Consider the following 22,254-nt stretch of genomic DNA (forward strand, 5'->3'; position numbering starts at 1 on the left):
AAAATTAAAACCTGAAACGATGCACAAAGTAGATTTTGATGTGAAACTGAGACAGGAAGAAGACTGATGGCCTAAATGAACAAATTCTGTTGAATTAGCTTCCAAAATGACAGTGTTGATCACTGTTTGAATCAGTAAATTGTTTAAGTTAACAAACAGTAGTCGTAGTGATTTGGACGTGAGTAGTTGCCCTTTTTGGCCCGTTGATGGCGCTGCGTTTTAAGATTTAATTTTTACAGTATTGTGTATATTGTCAGATATTTTTGAGTGTAAGTGAAAATGTTTTGTTTTATCTAAAATTTAAATGAATGTTTATCATCTATTAAAGTCTGTTATAAAGACAAACAGTGCATTTGTGTTTGGTGTAACTGTAACCTGCATTTTTCTGTTTATTTCTGTCTGTTTTTCTCCAAAACAAATGAAAATCAGTTTACAGGAGTAGCTGACTGAAGAGGAAAATGAGTAATAAGGAATTATGTGTTAACTTTTTCATATTATAGTTTTGTTCTCAATGCTGGAGCTCAGATATCAAAACTTTTTCATTTCAGTAATACTGTCTGTGTGGTAGAAACTAGTGTGTGGATTATTCAGAGTAACTGCTCCCATAAATATTTGTTACTTTTGAAGTTTTTATCTCTTTGCAAAGTTTAATGCTTGGGGCTGAAATATCGAACACAAAAAAAGACCTTTATGGCTTCTTGTAATTTGGATAATCAAATCCAAAAGAGGAGGCAGACAATAAAGTTAAATTAACCATTTAAATAAGGAAGTTTTAGTTGACTTTGAAATGGTAAAATAAACTACAACACTCAGTAATGTGCAAACCTTCAGACAATTCTGCAAAGGACGCTGCATTCATTTTCTGATTTGCAGCTGAACCAAAAATGTTCTCTGAGATTCTGTTTAAAAAAAACAAAAACAGAAGCGACTGTTCTGCTCACAGTTGGTTATTATTGTTCATGAATTTTCCACGTGAGACTCAACAAACTGCTTTTATTACAAAATGACACAATGATCATAAAAAAGTCAAAGACAGCATCACAAAATGTAAACATGACAGTTGATCGTCTTCAGGTCCCGTTTACAGCTGCTGTTAACACGCGTCCTGGGTGATCCGATAACAAGCAGACAGCTCTGAGTACAGGTGTGAACGCACCCATGATGCATTGAGGACACACTGAGATTCTTCTCAGTGAGCAGAAACTTGATAAACTTTGTGAAATGCTGTCTGCAAGAAATTCTTAATTATTTGGACCTTCTTGTAAATTCGGGAAATATTCTACATTAAATCATTTCTTGCTTTGTGTAAAAAGCATTGTGGCTGTTTGGGCTGCTGTTAAAAACAACAACGCATTTGGACTTTGCAAAAAGAAAGTGATGTAACTACGTGTTTTGTTTTGTCACTCAACACACATGTGGAGATACATACAGAGAGCCGTCCACTTGTGATCGGGTCACTGAAGACGCATGTTAATGTCAAGTGTAAACAGGCTCCACAAGCACATGCAGATTTTTCTTCAAACATGGAGTCAGCAAAAACACCCGCTGACAGAGAATTCAGTTTGTGGATTGAACATGTTCTGATTTCAACTGTAACATTTTCTGCAAATACAAGTTTTTTTTTTGTCTTATTTCATTTTTGAACCGTTGACCAAAGAATGTCAATGTAATTATTGTTCTATAATTTCACTGTCTGGTGAAATTATGTTCTCAGTCAGTTCACACTGACTACAGACTCCGCCCACTGACGGAGAGGTGATCAGTGAAATCACCTGCTCAGCTGATCAGTTCAAATGAAAACCTGCAGACACTCCTGATGAGGTGAGTTCTCAACTCAACTACAGCAGCACAACCTTTCAACTCATCTGAAAACATTTTAACAGATAAACTATATTTAGCAGCCTGATCTCTGAACTATAAAGTCTGTGTGTCCAACAGAGCTGCAACTATTATTAAAAATATATATATTGAAAGGAAATTAGTTGTCAAACATTTGCTGGTTTCAGCTTTTTGAATGTGAGGATTTGCTGCTTTTCTTGGTTATTTATTTAAGAGCCTTTGAGTTTTAGATCCAACTTCAACATGTTTTTTTTGACATTTTATAGACTAAATGATTAACCATGAAAATAACCAGTATATTACTCGATAATGAAAATCAGCCCTCACGTCCAAAAACACCAGGAGGAACCTGAAATTCGCCCCGGAGTGAGAATGATGTAATGAGGCAGGAAAAAAAAAAAGTCTCACATCATGATTTCATATGGAAAACTGCATTAGCAAAGAGACGGTGGGTGAAATACGCTGCACAGGATATTTCTTCAACGACAAAAACAACAAAGTACGTCCTCAAAAACTTCTGCTGAGCCAAATAAACACCTCAACAACAACTGCTGCTCATTTTCACCAATGTGATGAAAAAAATGATTCTCTAAGTCATTATAATGGAAAAACTTTCTCTAAATAATGACTTGGTTTTATTAAAATGATGAGAAACAGTCTCAATCCTCAGTCATTATGTTGATGAACTTTCTCATTATACTGACTTACAGGGTTCTCTTTTGGAAACAGGCTTCTATAGTTTTCCCTAAAGTTGAGTTAGGAAAAAAAGGCAAAACTCCAAGAGTGATGAAACAGTCACGTCATGTCTTCACGGCTGGATCGACCTGTTAAGAGGCCTCAGAGCACAAATTTGACACCACTGCCGCTTTCTGTGCATTGATTTATAACTGAAACAGCTGGCTGACTGATGATTGTTGGAGTAGTTGTTGGTGTCATACGTGAAAATAAATATTTTGGACTGTTGCTGGGACAAAACAAGTTCTCTCAGAATGTGTAAGTCACTTTTTGGACAATTTTAAGCCTCCATTTAATCAATGACATGAAAAACTAATCAACAGAACAGAGAATCAATCAATAGTTTGGATTATTTGAAGTTTGAGTGTATGAGGTTCCTCTCCACACTCAGTGTGTCACCTACAGCAGATGGAGGTCGACACGCCCCCAGGTTAGAGAAGCAGCAGCAGGAGTCCTGCTGTAAGAAGCTCAGCAATGTGCTGCTGTGGACAGAGTCAGCAGCAAACATTTTAGACATCTAAAAAAATCTATTTCACCCGAGGAAACTAAAAACGAAGGGTCATTACATCACTATAGAACTGCTTGGTCCCAGACTGTGGCGCCAGCTCTAGTTGAAGTGTATGGGACACGCATGGAGAAGCACAATAAAACCTAACACCTCTACACTGTATAAGCTAAAACACACACACTTCATAGAAAAGCACTGACTGATTTTTTCCATATGTGTGCATTTGTTCATTTGTTGTTGGTCTCCAACTAGCATGACTGACGCTGCATCTCCCATAAGCTTCAACAGAACTGACTCACATTATTATTATTATTATTATTATTATTATATATTTATTCTAGTATTGAACAGGTTCAATAGTGATGTAATGACCCCGCCCTCTTTTTTGGTTTACTTGTGTCGACTGTCATCTACTGTTGGTGACACACTGCCTGTGGATAAGTAACTCATACAAACAATCTGAACTATCTGTTTAAAGCTAGATGTTGACACAGAGCCCCTCTGACATTTTAGTTGATATTATTTTATTTGTTCAGATTTCTTCAAAATTTGCACATCATCTGGTCTAGAGGCCCTGGGACAGTTGACTCGATCTTTTTGGTGACTAACAAAAGCCTCACGAAGGAAGAATATCTTTCAGCTGATTTGTTAGAACTTAAATCACCGAGATGGCGAGACATGAGGTGATTTTTTTTTACTTTTTTTTGCTGGGAAACAAAAACTTTCAGAAATGTTTTAGGGGCAGAGCTGTAAAGTTTCTGTTTGAATAATGAGCTGTTCACAGCCAGACTGCATTCACTGTCACCACATGTGGCTCCTGTAGGATTTGACCTCTGATCACGCCATCCTCCATATTTCAATCCCACCTCTGTCACTGAAGCGTTGGAGCGTATCGTTTCTCTCCGGCGTGCACGGTGATGTGGCGGCGCAGGTGGCTGCCGGAGATGAAGGTCTTGCCGCAGTACGAGCACCTGAACTGTTTGCAGTCCGTGTGGACGGTCATGTGGACCTTCAGGGAGCCTGATTGGGCGAAGCGTTTCCCGCAGTGGACACAGCCGTAGCGTTTCTCTCCCGTGTGGACGCTCTGGTGGCGTTTGAGGTTGCTGGAGTCGGAGAAGCGTTTGCCGCAGAGCGCGCAGACGAACGGCTTCTCCCCTGTGTGGACCCTCATGTGGGTCTTGAGGTTCTTCAGGCAGGCCAGAGTTTTACCGCAGCAGTTGCACACAAACGTCTTCCCCCCGCTGTCCTCCCGGCTCTGACTGGACGCCCTGTTGACACCATCCTGATGTCTCCACCTGTCCCTTCTCATGAACACATTTTGCCTCGCTGTCAGGTCTTTCCTGACAGGCTGCTGTGGCTCATCTGCAGGTAACGGCGCCCTCTGCTGGCCGCTCTGGAACCCTGCAGGCTGCTGTCGCTCTGCTACAGACTGAGTCACCTCAGTGACAGTAAAAGGGAAGCTGCTGCCGCCTGAATCAGACGCATCTGAAACACTCACACTGGTGTTCAATGCGTATGAGCAGCCGGGGTCCTCACCCAGAGGATTCTGGGTACCGAGGGAGCCATGCTGGAGCTGTGGCTCAAACATCAGACAGTCATAACTGCTGGTTTCTAACCTCGGGCTCGTGGTCAGAGGTTTTTGGACGGACATGGAGGTGGAGCTGACCTCCCCGCTCATCCATGACGGAGCTGAACCGCCACCTTCATCTGCTACTTCCTGTTTGGTCAGTGGGGGCGGAGCTTCTGTCTCTGGCTGCTCATCAACAACACAACAAAACTCTTCTGGAGAGAAAAGAGAAGCAGGAGATCACATACTTTGTCACACTGTTTTTTAAACGTACAAACTTACAGATCATATCAGAAATTTGGCCTGAAGTTGAAACTTTATAATACTTTGATTGAATCTGGACTTTTAAGATGACCAGAAAACTGCCTCCACCTTCACCGAACACTTCAAAATTTTTAAATTAAACTTATGTCAAATGCACTAATCTTTATAGCAATGTGAGTTTTGCCTCCAATAAACTCAAAACTTTGAGCCACATTCAAATAAACCTGACTTCCACCGCAGGATACAATTAATCTACAAGGACTTTTATCTACATAGAAGATGCACTGACATTTTGCTGCCAGGTTTCCTGTGCAGGTAGCAGAGTAGATATTCAACATGTAAAGTGTTTATATTTCACAGGCTCAAACTTTGGGACCCGATCAGAAATGATCCAGTGCCGAACAGTGAAAATGAGTTTCTCTAGCTGGTTTTGTCTGATCAACAGTCTGCTGATATTCAGGTCAGTGTTACAGAAGACTTAACAACAAGCAAGTCACATTAAAGAAGCTGAAACCAGGGAAGTTTTGCCATATTTGCTTGTTTGTGCTTTGTGTATTTAATGACACTGTACTCACTGTCCTGCTCAGACTGGGACCAGGACCCGTCATCGTCCTCCACCTTGATCACTGCAGTCGTCAGTTGGGCCGACTCACCTGCAGCAGGCTGTAATCAGAGCAGTCAGAGGGAGTGAGAACAGAGTGACGGAGTGAGAACAGAGTGACGGACGATATTCCTCCTCTACTCACCGTCTGAGAGGTCTCTTGTCCAGAGTCTGAGGGCGGATCAGTGTCTCCACGCCTCACAGTCTCCTGGTTTGACACTCGGGACAGCGCCGCCTCACCTGGAGGACAAAAGTCATCGAGATGCTTTAAAGTTATGGATCATCTGCAATGAGGTAAAATACAAAAAAGCTGTTTGCCTATTTATTTTTAAAGCTCTTGATGGATATTATTTTCTCATGCTTCTGAACATCACACTACACTCTCTCGCAACTTCAAACCTTAAAAACTTAGAGCTTAAATTGTTTTATGGCTTCATCACTTTTTGTGCTGATTGGACAAGGTGCAGAATGTAAATATGGGAAATCTGCTGAAAAAAAAAAAAAAAACATATTGTGCACCCCGAATCATTATATCATCAAAAATCCACGTGAAAGTTTCAGTGTTTCAGTTAGTGATATTATTACATCGTAGCTGATTATTTTCTCTGTTAATCAATTATTAGTTGTTTGGTCTATGAAGTCCAAGATGGTGTCCTAAAATGTTTTGTTTTGTCCACAACTTAAAGATTTTTATTGTCGGAGAAAGAAACCAAAAAATATTCACATTTAAGAAAGTGGAATCTGAGATTTTTTTTAAAAGAAAAAATAACTCAAAATGATTAATCAATCGTTAAACTAGTTGCCAGTTCGTTAAATAATATATGATACTCCTTGATTAGTCTTACAACAGGGAAATTTTCATTGATTAATCAATCGTTGCAGCTCTAGTGTATGTAGGCATATTCTGTATATCGTATTGAGTATAAATAATGTAACAAATATATCGTTACCAGTTTTTTTTTCTTCACATCTGTATCAGCATAACTCCCAGAAACCCAGCATCGGTCGGGCCCTACTTGTAACTAAAGCTGTGAGGCAAACGTAATAGAGTAAAAAGTTCTATATTTGCCTCTGAGATGTAGCGGAGTAGAAACATAAAGTAGTAATAGTAGTAATACTCGAGTGTGCGGTAAAGTACTTGAGTAAATGTAGTCTACTTAGTTACGTTCCACACCTGCTAGTTAGAAAACACATGTCCACGCTCTCACGTTACAAACTGTCTTAAATCAAATTTAATCGATTACCTCGAGGTGTTCCGTTCCTCCTCGGCTCGTTGCCAGGGTGATGAGCAGGCAGCTGGGCTCGTGCGCGGCCGCTTGCGACCAGCAGCGCGGTGCCGCTCGCGGTGGCCGCGGCTCTCAGCGCGGTCGCTCGGGCGGCTCGGAGCTCCATGAGCCGCAGTTTTCTCCGCAGCACTTCGTTCTCTTTGCGGCTCCGCGAGATCTCCAGCTGCAGCACCGAGTAGCCGCTGTCCACCAGCTCGCAAATCTCCGCCACCGCCGTGTTAGCTAGCACCTCCATGATGGAGGCGAGCTGCGTGTGGAAGGCAGCGGCCGGCGACATGTTTGTAATCCACCGCCTGCGTGTGTTGAAACAGAACAGTCCAGATTACTCTACCTCTACAGAACACCGGCTCGTTACAGGTGATAGAAACAGAAACGTTTGCTTGAATGTGAAGTCCCACCTGATGTAAACAGTCCCGAGAAAAACCAGGAAGTGATGCGGGGTTAAAAACGAGGTCGTGTCTCGAAGGAAACCTCAGTCCTGTGTAAGATCTCGCGAGATTTATACGCGTCATTTTAACAGCGTGCACGTTGTACAAATTGTTTATTTTTATAGTGTACCAACGCTGTGGTTAAAATCTGAGTAGGTTTGGAGGCAAAAACACTTGGTTATGGTCAGAGAAAGATCACGGTTTCGGTTGCAATGATCATTCTCGCGAGATCTTTTGCGTGTCTGGGGTTCCCTTCTTGATATGACCTTAAAGCGACTACAGACAACCCAGAATGCGCATGTGCGAAGTATCAGTTTACAGTATTTACTGTTAAAGAAAAAGTATTTTTATTTTAGATTTTTTTTTTTAAACTGAAGCTCTTGAATCAAATGTGATCTGAAACACACTACACTACACACTAAGTCCTAAAACATAAAACACAGAAAGAATATTATTCAAAAAAAACAAAAAAAAACACATTATGGGATGTTATACAGAGAAAAAAAGTGCATTTAAATAAATACATACATAGATAAAATATTTATCTGATAAATAATTATATCAACCTAAAAAAGATATCCACTGAAAAAAGTACAGCGCATTTAAATAAATAAGCAGCTTTACATAACATATATATATAATCTTTCACTCATTCATCCAAAAAGTTGGCTAACTGAATGGTAAAATCAGTTTGTTGTAGATTCTGGTTCATCATTGTGAAATGTGTTTTCAATTTCTAAAAATTTGGACAGTTGTAGATTTGTTGGATATAAATTGTGTAAAAGTTTAAGGTCTTTATGGAATTTGATAGCAATGCCCTCTACATGCCAGTTGTCCACCTCGTTCTCAACAGTACAAGACAATGTGCTATTAACAATATTTACAGATATTCTCATTACTTGAGAATATCAGCGGATCTGGTATATTTTTACTTTTCCTGTCTAATCCACTAATCAGTTAATCGACTAATTGAATTAAAAGCATTTTTTTCTTTTTGCTTCTCTTTGTGGTTGTTTGATTTTTCTAATGGTAATCATTAAAGGAACAGTTCACCCCAAAATTGAAAAATCATATTTTTTCTCTTGCCTGTAGTATTAATTAATTAATTAGTGTTAATTAATCCATGTAGATAGTTTTGGTCAGTGTTGCTGCATTTTAGAGATATCTGCCATAGAGATGTCTGCCTTCTCTCTAATATGATGAGACTAGATGGCGCTCAAAAAATACATTTGAACTCGACATTAATGTCTGTTTTCAGAAATCAGGACCTTGTTACTGTGTGCCAGTTTCATGAAAGATCTATTTTCTTTCTGTCTCATAACTTGTTTGCTGCAGTTACGTCATTATAGAGCAGAGAGTCTTGTTTTGTAGAAGCCAAAGATGAAAGGTTGACCGACTCTGCTTCAGCCAGCAGCTGCTCAAATAAAGCCTGTTATACTGGCAGAAGTAAAGACATTATTAAGGCCATCTAGTTTGCACTGAGACTCAAGCTTGTCCCGCTGTGCGTCGTGGACCCCCACAGCATCTCCACGTCTCAAATCTGATCTCTGATAAATTTTATAAGACGAAACACCCTTTTGTGTCTTCATTACCTCAAGATAAAGTTTGTTTTCTGAAAATAACAGCATTAAAAAATAACTGTAAGCCGTTCTCTGCTTCTATACCTCGACCTCTTTTTCTCCCTCATTGAAAATAACGCTTGGAAACAGTGAGGAGGTTTTGTCTTTTTGTTCTGTTATTTGACCAGTTTTAAGTCCCCTGGGTTCATAAATTCTTAAGGATTATTGATTCATAGATAATGGCTTGGTTGTCATTAAAGTTGGCCTTACTGACCAGTTATTAATGCCCTGTTTCACAGTATAAAGATGGTTTTGTAAGTATTTGTACATACTTCCATACAGTATGTAATGTAAGGAAGTATTAGTGAGCAGTATAGCATAAATTGTGAGTTGTAATTTATGATGTCCTTAGTTTTAATACAAATCTGTTGGTGCAAAGGTAATAACTGATACAAAATCAATTCAGAATTTGTTTTATTAACAAAGAATGACAGATAAACAAACTGTATGTGACTCATACAGTGTCTTTTTACATAACTTTTGTTTTTTATAAAAAGGTTTTTTGAACTGTACAATGTTACATTAATGCTTTTTAACAGCAGGCGCAGAACTGATTAGTGATTTAACAAATTTTCGGTTTCCTTCCAGGATCACACATCTCCTGTTTGAGATGCTCCAATCTGCCAGTTATCTTCTCCATTTATTATTTGTTCTACAGTGCAAAGCAGAGAGGATGAAAAATGCCCATTAAAAGTTCCTTGAGATGAAAAAGGTAATGAGTTTATAATGTCAGGAAAAGGAAAAACAGAAAATCATCAAATTTGAGAAGCTAGCTAGTTTCATTTTTGCTTGAAAAAGAATTTAAATGATTAATTATCATAGTTTCTGTTAATCAGTTAGCTAAATGAAAGACTCACTGGGCCTCGTGCATGAATGCTTCGTTTTCATTTATCTGTTATTGCACTACAAAAAGAGGAAAATAAGAAAATCCTAAGTGGGATTGATAAAACGTGCACTGACAACCAAGTCTGATGATGAATTAGGTTTGATCTTAAATTGGAAATTTACAATTAGCTTGTTATAATACTCCAATTAATCCATGTAAGGGCTGCAGATTTAGGTGCAAGTCACAAACCAACAAGTCACTGACAGTTGGCAGGTAATGTTAAACAAAGATTAAACACAAAATGAAATGAGAAGGAAAAGAAATGCCACCTAAAAGCAGACATGGATGAGCACACTGCTGCCATCATTGGCGAGGCTTCTCTGCTGCAGTCACGTGCAGCATGTCGTGTCAGTAAAAATGAAAACTGTAATGCAAAAATAATCATGTAACATATCACAATTGCAATCTCAGTCAAAATAATCACAAAATGTTTTTTTAACCATACAATGCAACCCTAGTTACTTAAATAACTGTACCCTGCTCTCCCTTAAATACCAGGCATGTTCTGAAGTCTACAGCATAATCAGATGTGTTTTTTTTACTTTATTAATTAATAAAAAAAGCATTTAAAACATCAAGTTACTGGCTATAATAACCATGTACACTGGATTGTGGTAGAGATGAAACAGTATGAAATTTTCACATCACGTTTGAAGTCACCAAAATCCCAAAATGATCAAAGTTAGAAGTATTATCTGTATTGTTAAAATGTGCTTAAAATATTCAAAAGTACTGATACACACATTCAAATCATGTCTTTTGAAATGATAATGTTGTCATTAACGGGAAACAAAACCCACGTTGCTGCGTCTGCGTCTGGGAGACTCCTGCTAACTTTGTCTGATGCTGGACAGTATTTACTGAATGTTTTTTAAAGCACAGTAAAACCTGTGAATGTTTCATCTCTTTTGCAGACGAGGTGGACTAGATGGTTTTTGTTTGGTTTGATCTAAGTTGAGGCTGAAGGACGACTCACAGGTTTTGAAGAATCTGTCTCTGGAGCCTCATCATCTTAAAGTGTGAACTTTATTATTAAAAGATAAATAGGTGTATAAAATTTTTCTCCTGTGTTTTTATAAATAACTTTTTCTTCATCAGTATTAATATTTCACAGCACAAATCACAAGCTGGCTTCTGCACATGTTGGTTTGCATGTGGCCTCTTAAAGGGACAGTTCACTCCAAAATCAAAAATGCATACTTTTCCTCTGGCCTCTAATGCTATTTATCTACTGATTATTTTAGTGTGAGATGCTGATTTTTGGAGATAGTAAACTGGAATTAGATGGCCCTCAGCTGGTGGTTCTCAAGGCACAAAAAATACATTTGAAAAGCTCAACAGCAATGTCTCTTTTTAGATTATCATGGCCTGATTACTCAAGATAATCAGCACGCCTTTTTGTGAGTAGTTTCATATGGGAACTACTTTCTTTCTATGGTAGAATCTGCCAGAACTACTTTCACTCTGCAGTAGAACCTACCAGAAGTACATTATTTCTATTAATAAATAAAGTAAACCCTAAATGAAACTGCTCACAACAAGGCCTGTGGATTATCTTGAGTATCTGGGTCATGATTATCCAGAAAGAGATACTGTTGTTGAGTTTTTCAAATGTATTTTTGGTGCTTTGCGCATCACAAGCTGAGTGCCATCTAGTTGCATTATATTCAAGAGACGGCGCAGCAGACATCTCTGCAGCCAACATCTGCGCCTCACACCAAACCAGTTTAGAGGAATAAACAGCACTACAGGTAAGAGGAAAAATATAAAATTTTGATTTTGGGGTGAACTAGCCGTTTAAATTTTGATCTTACCTGAGAACAAAGTAAAAGTACACAAGAACTGATCAATGCCACAAATATCCTTAAATTTTTAAGATCAAATCTGTGCGTACGAACGTTTCATGCACGAGGCCCACTGCTGCAGCTGTAACTCAAAATAAAACTTGTTTTTAAAATAACATGCATTCAGTTATTTTAAAATCTTGGAACTCAATTTGCTTTCTGCACCTTTAAAGAAATAATTATTCCAGAATTTTAATTCTCTTTCAAACTGGATATTTACAGAACAGAACTTGAAAGGTGCACACGCTCAGTCATTCGTCGGGACGTTGGGATGACATTTCTTCATGTGTAACTTGAGGCTGTATTTGACGATGAAGCTCCTGGAGCAGAGCGTGCAGGCGTACGGTCGCTCTCCGGAGTGAACGCTCAGGTGCGACTTCAGGTGAGCCGACTGCGTGAACTTCTTGCCGCACTGGTTGCAGCTAAACGGCCTCTCGCCCGTGTGGATCCGCATGTGAACATCCAGGTTCTGAGACGTGGCGTACGTCCTGTTGCAGATGGAGCACATGAAGCGCTTCCCTCGGGCGCCACTGCTCTGCTGCGAATGGCCCGATTGGTCCCTGTAGAGGGCGAAGTTCATCATGTCGGCGTCGTCGTACTCGAGCGCCGAGTTGCTGCTTTCAGACAGCTGACAGTCCGTGGACGTTGAGCCGGAGACGCTGATCAGTTTGATCCCAAACGCATCGCCGTCCATGTTTTCGCTTTGGTGAAACGGCGCGAAAGTCATGTGACTCTTGGAGTGTTTGGTCCACGTCAGGCTGAGGTCCAGTTCTGCTCGGTTTGTAGGAGACTGAGACTCCATCAGACCGCTGTTACCAAAATATGCCGTTTGTCTGTTGGCACTCGGAGGGACCAGCGAGCACTCCTGGTGGACCAGCTGGACGCCAGGGTCCATCTGCGACGAGTAGGAACAAACGGACTCACCGGCCTCCATATCATCGCCGCCGAGCTGTCCCGAGTGGCCCGGCTCGCTGCGAGGAGAGTCCAGGGCATAGACGGAGACACTCTTCTGTGTCCCTGCTGCCACTTTGGATGTTTTCAGCGCAAGCTGCTCGGAGGACAACTTCCTGTCACCCGTCTCGCCGCCTGGCCAGTGTCTCTTCATGCTCCGGCTGATTGGAGTCGATGTGACGGCGTCTCTGGCAGCAGCCGTCCCTCCATCAGTTGCTGTCTTGTTATCTGGAAGACAAAATACATCACCAGGCTGAAAAAAGAAACACTGCTTTACAGTAACACCCTGCAGGCTGCGTTTTAGAGATGCTCCGATATCATTATTTCCTTCCTGATTATGAAACCCGTCATAATATAAATAACACAACATCATCTGCATAAAATCTGAGGGGGTTTTGCACTAAAACAGTGAAGCAAGATAACAGCACCGCTATCTGGTGATCGGAGGTTTAAACACAACACAAAATAAACCACTGCCATGAATTTTGAGAATCAGTCCAACATCACAAAACTTAACAGCCCAATATTCTATATTTTCTTACACCTGTAGTGTGTAATTATTCAGCAAAGGTGAAGATGGTGTTGAATACAGGTTCGTTCCTGTTTATGTACAGCTTTTACAGGTTCTGATCGATGTAAACATCAAGGAAGGAAACTGAGAAAGGCTGTGTTTGCAATTATTCATTTTTATCTTGCAAAAAATTAATGTTTTTTCAGTCTCATAATAACAAGGTAATCACCCTGTGATCATGAGAAAACAAAATGTTGTTACTCTTATATGCGATGTTTATCAGAGAGCAGGAGTGTCGTGCCAGTGTAGCAGTCACTCTGTCTTGTGTTGTGTGATGACTCAGGCTGAACCCGCCTCTTTGTGACTCCAACCAGATGTTCATTCTGAAAACAACAGATTCATATCAGGTCTCTCGCAGCCGGTCTTGTTGTCAGAAACTCCTGAAACTGCACAGAGGCACGATACAGCAGACTGACAACTAGGGCTTGACACTTTTGAAAAATTATCTAATTGCAATTAGTTCGACTGATATTGCAATTGACCCTTCTCTAAGCACCGCCCTCCTTAGTTACTGTCGACTAAAATAATGACTCACATGTCGAGTTAGCAGTAGTGTACATCAGCCAGCTAGTTATGAAATCTACTTGAGTCAGTTGAGAGTCTCCAGCTGATGTTTTAATGTTTCCATCTGACACGTTTTAAAACAAGAACCCTGTGAAACTGTAAATGTAAAGTTAGCTAACAGCTGCGTATATGATATAACATTAATGCTAACAGACTGAGGCTAAAGCTAGCTTACATCTCAGTACACATTGGTCAGATGGTGAAATACAGCAGGTATATCTACATGATAGATGACAGAAATACACTGATTAACGTGGGAAAAGGAAGAGCAGGGACTCGATTAGTGCAGTGGACCTTGAGACGGGTCACCCAGCTGGACCACGATCACATTAGACAGCCAGGTTCAGAGCTAAGATAACCCAGCTTAGACTTAAAACAGCCAGCCAGAGATGCATAGTCGTCAACCCCACTTTGATTCTTCATCAGCCCTCATCCTCCTCCTCAAACCCGCAGATGCAGTGAGATCTACCAAGTTTGTCTGGAGGTAAAGTTACTGCAGCCAGTAAGCTAGCATTAGTTAGCCAGACATGCTAATGCTCACAGCTGATGTTAGAGGAGATGAAGAGAGATTTTCACGTTTTTGAGAGACGACAAAAAAGACACCACCGTTCAGACTCATGAAACTGCAGAAAGCCATATTGCGATTTTGTGCAGCCCTACTGGTAACAACCCTAAAGTCTGTAGTGACTCAGCAGTGCACATGGCGTCTCGACAACTGTAGCAACTGATTTAAGCTTAAAATGTCAGGCGTACACATTACTGATGCATGCATCAGATTGTACTTCAGTCGAGGTCCGACACTGGTAGAAACTGTTTTGTGTCTTTATGTTTGAGACGACATTCAGATCAGTCCTCCTCATTTAAGGAGAAGCAGAGTCCTGCTGCAGCTCCACAGGCCGGTGCACTTCACTCTTCTTCTTCTCGGAAAAAAAATGATCTCTTTACCTTTCAGAAATCTGCCTTCTGTTTTCAAGATAATGAGATGAATTTACCCATCATCGTGACAAAATGAGTTTTGTTAACAAGATAACGAAATAATTAGCTTGTGATCTCGGGGTTACCGCATTTAATTAAAACAAACATGGCTGTTCTCTGCTTCTGAATTTGGGTCAAAATCCAAATCATGTATGAACAGCTTTTTACCGTCTGTAATGTTTTGTCACATCTTCATCATTGTAAAGAGGAAACTCTCTAACAAAACAGTTACTCTTTGCAGATTGCTGACTTTCTTCTTGGTACAGCTGCAATTTAATTATTTATTTAATTAATCGACAGCTATTGATAATTGATTAATTGGTTTGAGTAATTTTTCCAGAAAAAAAGCCACAATTCTCTGATTTCAGCTTCTCAAATGTGAGTATTTTTTTTGTTTCTTTCCTCCTCTCTGACAGTAAACTGAATATCTGTGGGTTGTGAGTAAAACAAGACATTTGAGGACGTCATCTTTGACTTTGGGAAACACTGAACAACATTTAATACAACTATTAATCAAGAAAATTCTCAACAGATTATTCGGCTATGAAAATAATCATTAGTTGCAACTCTACTTCTCAGAACGCAGGTGTGGCTGGAGTCTATATCTTCATGGTTTTTTTCCCAGTAAATACTTAAGTCGTGGAAAGTAACTAAACTTTGTCGTAAACTTTTTTTTGGCTTCTGAAAGCATGCTTGAAAAAGTTTGGGAATAACTGGATTAAGATAAGAATTTAATGATCACTTGGTGACGTTCATGAGCTGTTCGTCAGTATATAAAGTAATTAAAATCAGCTTCATATTTACCAGCTGCAACATTAAAGCGATGAAACACATGAATGCATCAACAATTATAATCCTAAAATATATACGATTCTGAAATGGGCCATTCTGCATTATGGGTACTCTGACTTTTTGTACTTTAAGTATATTTTGATGCTAATACTTTGCTAATAAAGTAAGATTTTGAAGGTCTATTACTTGTAAGACAGTATTTTCACACTGTGCTGTGTTTTACTGAAGTAAAAGATCAGAGTACTTCTAACACTGAGAATATCACAAAGCTTCGTTTAAATGCCTTTAAAAAAAATGTTTAATCAAACTCTGCAAAAGAAATCTTTTCAACATTATCTTCCATGAACATCTGTGCTTGCAATTATTTCTTTGAACGGTGTTACTCTGAGATCACGAGTTAATTATTTTGTTATCTTGAGATAACAAAGCTGATTTTCTCCTGATTGTATCTCAAAAAGAAAAGTCTGATTTCATGAGATAATTAGATCATTGATCAGGAGAAAACGACTTTAAAATTCAGAGGAGTGGACCGTGACAAAACACACACGGGATGTCAAACACCGTTTCAAACCAAAACATATGAACTTTTGCCACATGCTGTAAGAACGTTTTTCCTGGTGATGACATAGTCCAGAGGACTATAACCAAAGGGGGAAACAGAAAAGAAACTGCCCACATTTGATTGGCTTACAGTCTGATGCACTGATCAGTAATGGGTACTCATTGATCTGACATTTTCTGAACCACAATAAGAGGTGACAACCGTCATTATCTCCATAATAAAACTTGTTTTTCCTGAGATAACAAAATAATTAACTTGTGATTTCGAGATAACAGTATTAAAAAAACATAACTGCCAGTACGGCTGTTCTTGGCTTCAGTATTTTGAATGCAGGACTTTTACACTGTCATATTATTTACTTTGGTAAAAGACCGGATGATCTCTTATAAATCTCATCATGGGTTTAATCAGGAAGACCGTCTCCTTCCTCTCCCCGCCGTCAACGTGGCCTCGTGCATCAGGTATTTTCATTGTGCTCGTCAGACCTTGTTTGTCACGGCTGACCTTCATTTCTGTTTGGTCTTCGGACCATAAATTTCTTTTTGCCATTTTATTCGGGTTGGTCTTTGCTGACCTTAATTTCTGTTTGGTCTCACGACCTTTAATTTCAGTTTGGTCCTGCTGACCTTTAATTTTGATGGACAGGTTGACCTTAATTATTATTTTTTGGTGGTTTGATCTCATTTTGTTCTGGTATTCAGCTCACATTTTCTCTGTGAAAACTTGAGAACTTGTTAGAATTACAGAAACACAAAGTAACTGCTAAACGTTGACTGCTGTTAGTTATTGTCAGTTTGATTATTGGTTTACAGCCTAATAATGCATGCATTCGTTACTGACGGTGGCTGATCAGGCTAAATATCTGTTTCTAATATTCTCAAATTTTATCACTTATTGTTATCGATCCGTCGGTTTTGGCCTTGATGTTCACACTCACCTTCATCAAAGCTGTCGTTACTGTCCGAGTCTTCATCTTTGATCAACACCACGTCTGGAAGCTGGAAAAGATTTAATTTAAAGATGAATAACAGTGGTACAACAGCAACAAGAGTAAGAACACTAATGTTCCATCCAATAAATGTCTAATTAAATGATTCACATGTAAACAAGCAGGCAAGTAATGAGATATTGATTTTACATCTCTGAAACTGAGATAAAGTCGATAATGTGCAAACTAATCAAGATAAAATCCCCTGATGTCCTGATTGGCTGACTTATCTTTAAGATGAACTGAAAATTTAATGAGAAAATAATTAAAAGTAAGGAATTCAACTTCCAACAGTTGCTCAGGACAAGATGAAGTTACAGCCAAGTGATTTACTAAAAGTGTGAACATGTTAGTCAGACTTGTGTGTGACTGAGTTCACCTTCACACCTTCACACCTGTGCTTTTGTTTGGAAACGTGAGAGCAGCCAGTGATTGTTTTAATCCCATTACCTCAAAATCTCAGTTTAATTATCACATTATCTTTAAAAATAAAAAAGACCATTTGGTTTTTCAAGATAACAAGAAAATGAACATGTTATCATGAAAACACGACTTCCAGCCCGAGGTAACGAGAGATTCTTGAGATAAAGGATCGACACTGGCCTGTCAGCGTGCAGATGAGGAGATAATTAACTTCTGATCTGGAGATTATATGAAACTAAATCCACATCTGGTCTCAGCTGTATTTGATGTAAACCCTTAAGGCTTAATAGCACTAAATGAAAAGATACAAAGACTTATATCCACTTTAAATGTTACTAAAGTAGAAGTTAAAAATACAGAGACCATTAAGTCCAAAAACACTTTTTATGTTGTGAAAATAAATTCTAACAGAATAAATCCGATCTTGCTCCCACAGGATACTTTGATCTCTTAATATTAAGGCTATTAGAGGTTAAATTTCACTTTCAATTTCACAATAACCATTTTCTTTGTAACTTTAACTGACGGCCTGATTATCCCAAGCAGAATACTGAATATAATAACAGTTTCTCTCAAACTCATAATGTCTCAGTCTTCCACTTAACAATTAAGGCAAATTTATCAATTTATTATTAACAGTCAGAACCCCAAAGATACTCAGTTACGAACTGAAATGACTGGTTGACTGACTGACCAATCAGAAGTTCATTACTGTTTCACAACTTGTTTGCCTCAACGACTAATTACCTCAAGAATATTTAAGAATTAATTCCCACTACTGCTTTGAATTCTTATTAAAAAACCACAACGTTTCTGCTTATGGACTGAACAGCAGCGAATTTCTGCCACACCAGAAAACCAGATGAGTGTCGCATTCTGACATGAAAAGTTTGTTTTAACAAGATATTTTCATCTTATAACAGAGACAACAAAATCTTTTCATGTTATAACAAGATAGTTCATATTATAACAAGATATTTTAATACTGTAACAGACATATGACAACACATTTTCACATTATAATGCAGCACCTATCAGTTTTTGTGGCGTGGCGAAAACAAGCTGCTGCAGCATCACTGTCCCTGAAAATAGAGCTCAGCAGATATTATCGGCCCGATATCGGCCTACCACAGCTCTATCAGTCTTCATTGGAATCAGCACATATGTTGTCCAATATGAAAACAGAACATAAGATTAATTATTCATAACTAATAAAAATATTAGGGCTGCAACTAATATTTTTTCCAGTGTCGGTGAATCAATTAAAGTGAGTTATTTTCTTGATTCATGGCTTAGTTGTGAAATGTCAGAAAATGGTTAAAAGTGTTGATCAGTGTGTCCTGAAGCCCAAGATGACGTACTCAAATGTCTTGTTTTGTCCAAAATCCAAAAATATTCAGTTTACTATCAGAGAGAAGTGAAGAAAACAGAAAATATTCATCTTTCAGAAGCTGAATTCAGAGAATTTTCGCTTTTTTCCTCAAAAAAATTACTCACACTGATTAATATATTAACACAGTAGATGCCAATAAATGTAATAATTGATTAATCACTGCAGCTATGAAAATATCTATCAAACTGTACAGCACACTGATATCATTTAGGACAATACAGTTTACTGTAATATGTAATATTCCGTGCCTCTGTCATATACGCTTATCACAAGTGTTATTGAAAAAAAAGTGTTTTCTGAATATTACATTCCATGTAAAAATATTAGCCATTATATCTTTTTTTAAAAACTCATTATCGGCATCAGTTCTCAACATCCAGTATCTTTCGATCCCTACTGTAAAATAACCCAACAAATAACTTGATGATCGATTAGTTTCAGATCTAAAATGAAGTGATAATAAGAATTAGCGGTGAATCAGTGTTAGCGGAAGTAAAGGTGAGAGCAGGCCGGCTGAGTGTTTACCTCCTCCCGCAGCAGCACGGCAGCCTCTCCGTCTCCTCCGGGAGCAGCAGCGGCGTCTCCTCCGTCGCTGTCCCGCTGCTGCTGCGATGCGTCCGCCTGCTGCGAGCCCTCCGCGGCCGCCGTCTTCCCGCCGCTGCTGCCCCGGAGCACGATGGACTCGATGAGGTGCAGCTTCTTCTTCAGGTCCTCGTTCTCCTTGTGGCTCCGGGTGATCTCCATCTGTAGCACCGCGTAGCCTTCGTCCACCACCTCGCAGATCTCCGCCACCGCCGCTTTGGTCAGCGCGCCCATGATGATGGACAGCTGCTCGTGAAGAGCTTTGCTGCTTAAAACGGCCATGAGAGCGAACCGGATCCGGACTGAAAGAACCTCCTACCGGACAACACGGAGCTCCAACAGCCTCTGAAACACTCACTGGAGTCTGTGACGGAGTTTCTCAGTCAAATGTGTTCGGACATTAAAGCTGCCTGTCGATGATTACAAAGAGAAGGAGGAGGAATGATTTCTACTTCCGGCCGACCCGCACTTCCGGAAAAACACTGTGGAATTCAAAATAAGAGCATGTTGTTATTGTTGTGACAACCTCGCGTTTAGAAATGGAGGAGCAAAAACAATAACGATATAATAAAGAAGCCAATTTCTACATCAGATATAATTAAAAAAAAAGAATAGGTATAATTTTCCGTACACACAACTTTATTGAAGTGTATGAAAAGTACATTAATTCAAATCTCAAAGCGTTTTACTGTAACAGTTAAAAGATTGTTTTTTCAAATGCCTCCCACTCTGAATACCACTGGACAATGAAACATCTATATAAAAAGTATTTTTAAAAAAATAAAAAAATACCTATATAAAAATTAGAAGTACAAGAGGCATAAACAAAGACATCAGGAGATATAATGAATATAAATGTAGTTGTGGTCAAAAGTTTGCATGCACTTGTGAAGAGCATGTATATCATGACAGTTTTGAGTTTCCAATGATTCCTATAACTCTTAATTTTCTATGATGGAATGACTGAAACACGTTTGTCTTTGTTACAAAAACAATCATGCATTTTGGTTCTTTCATAAATCTATTATAGATCTTCTGAGAATATGACAAAAATCTGCTTTATAAAGTAGCAGAGAATAAAGATAAATACAAAATAGAATAAACCTGTTAAAGTGCTGCACAGTTTGAACAGATAAAGATTCACACACTGAACATCATTATTCCTCACCCCAAATATCTTATTATTCATGATCTGAGTGAAGACTTTGAGTAGTTGAAGGTTATTCAGGGAGTCAGTATGTTATCCTGCAGCAACATTTTTAAAAAAAAAAAAATCATTATTTGATTTTTATTATTTATTCTGATCAAAACTACAGACTCCTTCAGAGTCAGAAACACTTGTGATTCAACAAAGTTTAACTATCACAGCTTCAGGTCTCACTGTGAGAACGATGATTTCCTGCACCTGACTCCACCCTGCTGGCCTGTGTGTGTGTGTGTGTGTGTGTGTGTGTGTGTGTGTGTGTGTGTGTGTGTGTGTGTGTGTGTGTGAATGGTTTCTTTTGTGAACACGCTGAAAAGCTGTTTATGTAGCGTGTGAATGGTGAGCAGTGTTCATGTGTGCAGCTATTGTTCAGACTGAAAACAAACGGCAAAAACAAGTTTGACCAATGTACTGGCTTGTTGATAAATGGGTCATTTATTAAATCTCTTTTCCCCGGCAACAGAAAATCTTCACTTCTGATTGGCTGGCAGGTCCTTGTTAAAAAGTAAATCTTGTAATCTTCAAATTTAAAAACAGAAAACAAACTAAGGCAGTTTCTTAATCCTGGATGTTGTGAATTTTGTGATTTGCCTGAAATATATGAAAGATATGAAAGTGTCTTGGCCGGTTTATAGTTTGAATAAAGTTTCTGTGTATGAATGAGGTAGTGGAGGTTAAAGATGAGGAAGTTTGAAGATTTCTCTCATTCAACTTGTTGGACGTGAATCTTTTCAAAAAGTATAACTGGGATTTAGAAATGTATGAAAGATGTGAAACAGTGAATGTAGTTTGTAGCTGAAATAATGAGTAGATAAGACTTCAAAAAAGTGTGAAAATGTCCTGTGTGTGTTTGTGCGCCTGCTTGGAGATATACTCAGGTTTGGGTAGTAACAGATTATATGTAATCATGATTACATTTAGAATGTGTAATTCTAATTATATTGTCAGTGATTACATTTTTGATTACATCTTTAAAATTAATTTTAGCATTATGGCACTTTTAATGATAACTAAAGATTTATTAACTCTCTCTTAAAGGGCCGCATGAGGCTCCGGAGCCGCAGGTTGGAGACCCCTGTACTAACTGACTCATCAGCTAATTATTTTAAAACTAACTCAATGAAAACTTTAATTTGACTCGTTTCTTGCAGAGAGTTTCACTCAATCATGGTTTATTCTAGTCTGTAAAAACAAATCACACAGTGAAAGAAAAAAGATTGCACACTTTTTAATTCCAGATATACACCAACCAATGAACATTCACATGCTTCTTACAGGTGCTGCTCCCTACAGGAGCCGTTTTCAGCAGGCAGTTGTCGCTGGAGCCCGAAGCACTGAAGTGGACCCTAAACCGGCCCAAAACGTTCTCAGTGAGGTAAGAATTGATCTGGATCAGGTCGCAGTCTGATTTCACTTTGTCTCAGGTTTCTACCAAGGCAGTTAGAAATATGTAAGGCCTGACAGAATGAAAACAGTCGTACTTATTGATTTTTTTTTTTATGTAAAAGCACTCGTTTGTCTAAAAGATCTGTTTTAAATAAGAAGTTCAGTAACAGCAGTAAGGTTCTGGTCTATCACAGTTTAGATCTCCTCAGTGTCTCACAGTACCACAAGTCCATCTACACTCAACAAAAATAGAAATAAAAACACTTTGGTTTTTGCTCTTTTTTTC

The 22,254-nt window shown here is 38.9% G+C and overlaps 2 protein-coding genes across 4 annotated transcripts; both read right to left on the reverse strand.

Moving 5' to 3' along the window:
- Positions 1 to 3,669: 3,669 nt before the first annotated feature.
- Positions 3,670 to 7,556, reverse strand: LOC146317289 (uncharacterized). 3 transcript variants are annotated; one of them, XM_084733173.1, is made up of 5 exons: positions 7,199 to 7,555; positions 6,759 to 7,093; positions 5,660 to 5,754; positions 5,489 to 5,576; positions 3,670 to 4,864 (listed from the first exon to the last, which is right to left on the reverse strand). In XM_084733173.1, the coding sequence occupies exons 2-5, from the start codon at positions 7,075 to 7,077 to the stop codon at positions 3,954 to 3,956; spliced, it is 1,413 nt and encodes a 470-aa protein (XP_084589299.1). In that variant the 5' UTR covers positions 7,078 to 7,093; positions 7,199 to 7,555; the 3' UTR covers positions 3,670 to 3,953. The 3 variants fall into 3 exon arrangements, with proteins under 3 accessions (XP_084589299.1, XP_084589300.1, XP_084589298.1); XM_084733174.1 differs by having other exon boundaries at positions 3,670 to 4,861; positions 6,759 to 7,556; XM_084733172.1 differs by having other exon boundaries at positions 6,759 to 7,554.
- A 2,704-nt stretch (positions 7,557 to 10,260) lies between these two features.
- On the reverse strand, positions 10,261 to 19,936 carry LOC146317290 (uncharacterized). Its single transcript, XM_084733175.1, has 3 exons — positions 19,322 to 19,936; positions 16,930 to 16,990; positions 10,261 to 12,756 (listed from the first exon to the last, which is right to left on the reverse strand). Exons 1-3 carry the CDS (start codon positions 19,658 to 19,660, stop codon positions 11,825 to 11,827), a joined length of 1,332 nt encoding a protein of 443 aa, XP_084589301.1. The 5' UTR covers positions 19,661 to 19,936; the 3' UTR covers positions 10,261 to 11,824.
- Positions 19,937 to 22,254: the final 2,318 nt, after the last annotated feature.

Source organism: Lutjanus erythropterus, chromosome 12 (assembly GCF_056507025.1).
Source record: "Lutjanus erythropterus isolate fLutEry1 chromosome 12, fLutEry1.hap2, whole genome shotgun sequence".
NCBI lineage: Eukaryota > Metazoa > Chordata > Actinopteri > Lutjaniformes > Lutjanidae > Lutjanus > Lutjanus erythropterus.